At 48.0% G+C, this 7,160-nt stretch overlaps 1 protein-coding gene across 1 annotated transcript in view; it reads right to left on the bottom strand.

Moving 5' to 3' along the window:
* RCSD1 (RCSD domain containing 1) overlaps positions 1–7,160 on the bottom strand; it is a 28,812-nt gene that overhangs the window by 12,393 nt on the left and 9,259 nt on the right. The window contains exons 5-6 of the mRNA XM_011979973.1: positions 5,039–5,110; positions 824–1,027 (exon numbers count right to left, since the gene is read on the bottom strand). Of these exons, the coding sequence (XP_011835363.1) occupies positions 824–1,027; positions 5,039–5,110 (276 nt within the window). The remainder of the gene's footprint in view (positions 1–823; positions 1,028–5,038; positions 5,111–7,160) is intronic.

The raw sequence follows: 7,160 nt of genomic DNA, 5'->3' as shown, positions 1-7,160 counted from the left end.
TAGTTTATTTCCTTGAGCCCTCCCTGTTTTTACACATTTGACTTTTTTTTTTGCTAGCTGGACTTCCTAGAATGGCCTAGAAGATCTCATTTCTCTATCATTAATTTTAAAGCCGCACCCATTTAGCATTCCCTGGCACCAGACCCCCAGAAGTCTTGGCTCCTGCTTGGCCCTGGCCCACATTTGTTGGCTACCTGCTTGGCCCATACCTCTGATCCTTACCTCCTCCCAGCAGGGCCAGGGATGTGATGAAAGCTCACACAGAGGACCAGGGTTGCATCTGTAGAAATGCACCCTGCCGTGTCATTTTTGCAAAGGGAACAGTTTGGATGTTCTTTAACTGGGCCAAGCTGCAGGAAGAATGATTTGAGTCCACACTGGGACACTTAGGACTATTCACACCAGGCCAGACAGGATGTTTTGGAGTTCTAGGGATGCTGCCCAGCATTCTGTGCGAATCACTGATCAGGCCTTTAGCTTTTGCGTTCAGCTTTTGACATTAATGAACCATGCAGCTGGGATCAGTCGTGAATTTCCATACCTCTCTCCGCAAAGGAGAGAGCACACCATCCCCCAAGCTTGTCTTGGGGCCGAATGGCATAGTTATAGGGAGAGAAGATGAGCCAGTCAGTCAAGGAAGGTTATCCTAGTTCAGGAATCACTTGCAAAGGAGGGGAGAAATTTCACTTGGGTTAAAACGGAGCTCTGAGAATAACTCCGAACATTTCCTCCTTTCCTCAGGACAAAAGGGTAGATAAAATTCAGGGGTGCCAGGGTCCACATTTCCACAGACACACTGCCATAATCTGGAGCTAGAATTTACCTTGTTGTAACAGGGCAGATGACTGCCTTCAGGGGGCTGGTCGAAGCTGACAGGCACCTCCTCTGCCTCGCTGGGCCGAGATCGCACACCAGGGCTACTGGGGGTAGAAGGTGGGCTGTGAAACGGCGACACCATGGCCTTGAGTCCAGGACTCTTGGGTGAGGCCCCAGGCAGCAGAGCAGCTGGGTCAAAGGTTAAATTGGCCTGTCAAGAAAAGATGAAAAACTTCAAATAGGACTGGGGAGAAGATGAGAGCCTCTACTTTAGCTTGTTGCTTACCTGGCCTCAGGCCTGGTTGAGACTAGGTAACACCCGGCTTTTCATGCTAATTCCCAATCCATTATCCACTGTCCCATCACCGCCTGCTCTTGGAAGGCATCACCTACTCTATCCTCCTTCCGCTACCTGGCTTGCCACAGGCTGCATTCCAAAATGCTCAGCCAGCACTGATGAGGATCCAACAAAAATGTCCCGGAACAAGCCCAGCTTATCAACAAAGTGGCGAAGCAGCAGCTGCCAGGAGCACCTGTGGTGCCAGGATCTCACAGGAAGTCAGGCTCTGTGATCGCCTTTCTCATCAGAGTCAATAGTACTCACTCCCACTGGATGCCTACTATTGCCGGGCACAGGTAGCCGTGTCCTCCACAGCAACCCCACACGTTCAGCTGTGTTCTCATTGCACAATTAAGAAAGTGGCTAAGGGATCTGCCCTGAGATTCACACCGGGTCTGATTCTCCCTCAGCCTCCAGGTATCAGGTTCCTTCTTAACAGACGGCAGAGTGGTGAACACAGTAGGCCACTGAGCTCCTCTAGGAAGAAGGCAGCAGGACACACCATAGTATGAGCCACCACTTGGGGTATCAAGGTACAGGTGTGACCCGATCAAAATGAAAGGCGGCCAAATGGGAGTCACCCAAAGGTAACGAAAGCCTCAGGAAGTCTTGAGTTTGGCTGGGGAGGAGGCAGATGGTCCCAGATGCCCGAAGGTGTCCATGGGGGGAACGTGCGTGAGTGTCCAATCCTCTTTAAGGCCATCTAGGGGCACTTCTCCTGCCCTTGGCATTCCTGAATCACCGCAGAGCTGCATCCCGCAGACCCTGTGGCAGTGGCAAACCAGGAGACAGAGCCACTTTGAGACTTCACAGAGAAGGGACGGAGTGTGAGGGGCAGACGGTGCAATGGGAAGTTCATGGGTTTTCCACACCGACAGATCTGACTTTAAATACTGGATCTTTCACTTAGTAGCAGTGTGACCTTCAGGCCTTCAACAAGTCCAACAGCCTTTCTGAATCTCAGATTCTTTGTCTGTCCAAACCTCTTGTCCTGACTTCCAAAGTCTTTTCTGTCTGGTCCCTGTGTACTCTTTCCTGCCCCACACTCACACCCTCTCCCTCCCGGCTCCCCTTGGCCACCTTCCCACCTCCCACCAGCCAGACTCTGCTGTCCTGGAAACCTCCTATGTATACTTTAGGACTTGTAGACTTGAAAGCATTGCACACGTTTAGAAGGGTGTTAGTGTTTTCATTGTGATCTTAAGAAAGAAGGTATCATACAGACAAGACTGAGTCATGGTAAGAGTTCAAGATATAAAATACGAAAGTTAAATAGCATACTAGTCCAAACTATGTAAAAAAGCAGCATATGAAGCTGGGTGCAGTGGTGTGTGCCTGTAATTCTTACTACACAGGAGGCTGAGGTGGGAGGATTGCTTAAGCCCTGGAGTCTGAGAGTTTGAGTCCATCCAGGGCAACAAAACAAAGCAAGACCCTGTCTCAGAAAAAAAAAAAAAAAAAAAAAAAAGAAGAAGGAAAAAAAAAAAAGGCAGTAAATGGGGAGTACCCAGGGAAGGATTTGCAGCATAGTTGCTGTGCAGGTTGATGTGCTGGCATGACTGAGAGGGCTTCATGGCAGAGGGGGTTCACTGGACCTTAGAGGAAATGCCCTTCTCTAAATTTCAAGCGGAGAAATTCCCTCTGTAAGACTGCTTGCAAATAAAATGGATGTTGACAGTCAGCAGAAAAGTTGAGTTGTGAATTTTGGACTATCCTAAAAAAGAAAACCCCTAGTTCACAATTCATTCAGTAGAATAGTTAGAAGAAAATCTAGCTGGTGATGCATTTCTTAGCTCTTTCTCCCACATATTCCCAAGAAAGTAAGGTTCCTGTGGGATTTGGCTAAGTTGTCGTTCTATTGCTGACAATCTCAATGAGATTGAACAACTAGACATCCAAACCACATTCTCAAGTTGTTGTGTTTCCCCAAAAGACTCACTAATGCCTGGAAAAAGGAATGGATCCAAAACTACAGGGCACAGAACATTTGGTAACTGGTTTCTGGCACTTGAATGAGGACTAGGGTGGGCTGCAGGGAGCCAGAGGTAGGAGTCTGGGGCTGCATCCCTCCGCTGGATGCTAGGAGGGGTGCTGGAGTTCTGGGATCCCTTCTGAGAGATCCCTGTTACATATTTAGGAGCCCTGCAGTCTCCCAGAGTGACAGGTAGCACCACCCTATTCCTGCAGCCGGGTGGAGGGCTTCTCAACTTGAATTAAATTTCAGGTAGACACTGCAGAGCCCTCCCCACCTTCCACAGGGTAGGCTCATGGCCAGAAACCAGAGATGCTTGCCTTAACCCCCAATCAGGCTGGGATCCAAATCTCTAGGCTCTTCCATGGCTGGGAACTACAGAGGCTGTGGCTATTCATCTTGACACCTTTGATGCCTTCAGAATGAAGTTGGTGAGCCAGTGCTCTTAGGTGAGCCTGGATGGGAGGCTACGGCGCACAAGAGCCTTGTTCCTTCTCCTGGGTGGTTGGAAAGAGGGTGGGGTGAAAACAGGAGCCTCTCCTACAGCTCCCGCCTGGACATAACATACCTACCTCTCCTCTGCACTTTAGCTTCTGCCATTCCTCCACGGGGAACATCTTCCTCCCTCCTTTTCAGCCACCCATCCCTTAAGGATGGGCTCGGGACATAGGTGTTTCATAAGACATTCATTAGTTACTCTGGCCCACTCCATTCTCTTCTTGCTCTGAAATTCTAGAATGGTGGGTCTCACCTGGGGTCGGAGATGGGAGACGATTTTGCCCCCAGGGGACATTTGACAATGTCTAGAGACATTTTTCATTGTCACAACTTGTTGGAGAGTGCTACTGGCATCAGTGGGTAGGACCAGGGATGCTGCTAAACATCTTGCAGTGCACAGGACAGCCCCTGCAACAACACTATCCAGCTCGAGTAATACCAAGGCTGAGAAACCCTGGTCTCGAGCAGCAGGAGCTGGGCAGTGACCTGCAGTGGACATCTCTGGCATTAGCTCCTTTTATTGTATCACCTGTGAAAGCTCTGTCTCCACAAGACTGTGAGCTCAGGGCCAGTGTCTTCCGCTTAATTACAGTCCCAGGGAGCCAACCAGCCCTGGGCATGGTGGTCGAGGGCTCTGGGCACACAGGATTACTGGTGGAGAGGTTGGACAGCATGCTTCCCAAACAACAAATCTGTGCATACTGGTGCAGTGTGCAGCAGCTGAACACCAGCCCTATGCAGGACTGAAATGGTCTGTGGCTGCACTCAGGCCTCGGGAGAGAGGGCTTGGCTATTTTGGAAATGTTTCTTGCAACTATGGTGTCCTTTCCCATAAGACTCTTTTTTTTTTTCTTTTTTTCTTTTCTTTTTTGGAGACAAGGGCTTGCTCTGTCACTCAGGCTGGAGTATAGTGAAGCGACCTCCGTTCAATGCAGCCTCAACCTCCTGGGCCCAAACGATCCTCCCACCTTGGCCCTCAGAGTAGCTGAGACTGCAGATGCACATCACCATGCCTGGTTAATTTTAAAATATTTTGTAGAGATGGTGTCCCACTATGTTGCCCAGGCTGGTCTTGAACTCCTGGGCTCAAGTGATCCTCCAGCCTCAGCCTCCCAAAGAGCTGGCGTGAGCCCAGTCGCATAAAGACTCTTGAGGCATCCCGTTATCCATCAACCCCCACTAAATGTCAGATACATGAGTTTATGCTTGATGTGGTCCTTATGTTAATTCTTTTCCCTCAGGCAGGGCTGTGAGATCCTCATCGTTTACTGCAATTTGATTACTGGCTGATTATTGGGGTCAATTATCCAGGTGACACATGGGCTACCCGATGAGCCTCAAAGGCATGCAAATTTTGGATAAGAAGTGGAATTAGATAAAAGGTAGCAATGGACAATGAATTTTGCACTTACCTGAAGCTTCTCAATCAGAGGCGAGCTCTTGACCTTGAATTTAGGAGGGTGGCTCGCATTGGGTGGTGATTTCTATGGGGCAAATCAACCAAAACAACCAGATAAGTAAGGTGAGGAAAGTGGGGTTCTGGTTGGAACCCAAAAGCCACAGGGAGAAGGAGAAGAGAAGCTGGTGTTGCCACTTTCTCATTAGTTCAGTAGCCCACATACCTCATCAGGGCCTGGGTGACGTGGACTTTCCTCCTGCCTCCCTCCCTCATCCCACCACAGCAAAATCTTCCAATCAGATCAGAGAAGTCAGCACCGACGTCCTCAATACAGAAGGTCTCTCCCAGGAAGAGTGACTTCATTGTCGTTATGAGGGAAAACTATGTCTGAGCAAGATCTTCACCTCATGACCTTCAACACTGTGAGTCAACAATTTGGGGAATTTCAAAGATAAAGGGCAAAAATGACCATCCTGTTTGTCACACACACAACAAGAAACCAGACCAGGATGACAGAGGTAAGACTGGAATTCCTCCCTGGACCCAGTGATATTTTGGAAAATCCCATCGATGGCATGATTTATAAATTACAATTTTCCAAAATGTTCAATATTCTTTTTTTTCTTCTTTTTTTCTTTTTTTGAGACGGAGTCCTGCTTGTTGCCCAAGCTGGCATGCAGCAGTGCAATCTTGGCTCACTGCAACCTCCACCTCCTGGGTTCAAGCAATTCTCCTGTCTCGGCCTCCCAAGTAGCTGGAATTACAGGCATGCACCACCATGCCCGGCTAGTTTTTGTATTTTTAGTAGAGACAGGGTTTCACCACGTTGGCCAGGCTGCTCTCGAACTCCTGACCTCAGGTGATCCACCCATCTCGGCATCCCAAAGTGCTGGGATTATAGGCGTGAGCCACCGCGCCCAGCCTTAATATTTTTTTTAAATCAAGTAACCATTTACTACGTTCCAGACATTGTGTGGGTCATAGAAAGATGAGCATGATTCAGTCTCGGCCGCAGGAGCAGTCCGTGGCTAATACATGTGCTACATAATCACACATATTCTCTGTTAGTTGTAGATATTTTTGTGATGAATGTATGCCAGGAATCTTGTCTGCCTTTGGGATCTATATCACGTAAAAATATTACCTCTGTTTTGCATAAAACCCCCACAAATATGTGGGAATGGTGACAGTGATAGGATGATGATGAAGAAAAGGAAGAGGATGACTTCCATGTGGTGGGACAGAGGCCAAGGCAAAGAAAGGATCTCCCGATAGTTTGGAGACCAGTGTGTATGATCTGCTCCTTGACCCAATGTACTAATTTACCTGAACCATAAGAAGAGCAACTACACTGATCTCTTAGAAAGATTCTGAGATATTTATGATGTGAGATGATTGTATTTTAGGGATGGAAGGAGGGAGGCCCACTCAACTGAACTGCTCGTGATCTTTTTACAGCCCAACACCAAGGGAGAGCATGGGCTGTACTCACAAGATCCCCACTCCTTCTAATTCTAATTTTGGCAGGAGCCAGACGATACCCCTGGCTTCAGCCTCCTCTACCAAGATGCAGCTGGGCAGGAATAAATGATTCTAAGGACTCCTGCTGCCTCTGCCTCCATGTGTCTTCAATGTCGGGTATGTTCCTATAGCAGTCTTTCAAGGGGCTTTTTATCTATAAAAAGCATAAAGAGCTTCCAGCTACAGTGGAAGTGTCCTTAGTTTCTGTGCTTTACAGGGAAATTTCAGATGGGCTGGGGTTTTCAGAGAAACTTTTAGAAACTGTAGCAACAATTTTGCTGATAAAGCTCACTTCATGTAATACTATGAGTTCTTCTCTTCCCCAGCTGACCACTGTCTTCTGAAATCTGTGGAAATTCAGTGGACTCTGCCCCTTAACCACAGTATAGTACTGGGGACCCAGCTGATGCTCCATAAAACCCTATTGATTTGAATTGCAAAGCAGAAAGAATCCTAAAGAGCCTCTAGTGCAGTTCCTAGAAATGACAGCAGGCGGCATCATTTCCTTTACAGTTTAACAAGGGGCTTCAGGCAAGTGGCTGAGACTAACAATTGGTGGAGAAAAACCAGCTTTCCATCCCTATATATGTATATATATAGATGTATCTACATGA

This window comes from Mandrillus leucophaeus, unplaced genomic scaffold, assembly GCF_000951045.1.
Source record: "Mandrillus leucophaeus isolate KB7577 unplaced genomic scaffold, Mleu.le_1.0 Scaffold207, whole genome shotgun sequence".
Classification (NCBI taxonomy): Eukaryota; Metazoa; Chordata; class Mammalia; order Primates; family Cercopithecidae; genus Mandrillus; species Mandrillus leucophaeus.
This window is presented reverse-complemented; position numbering and strand designations above follow the sequence as displayed.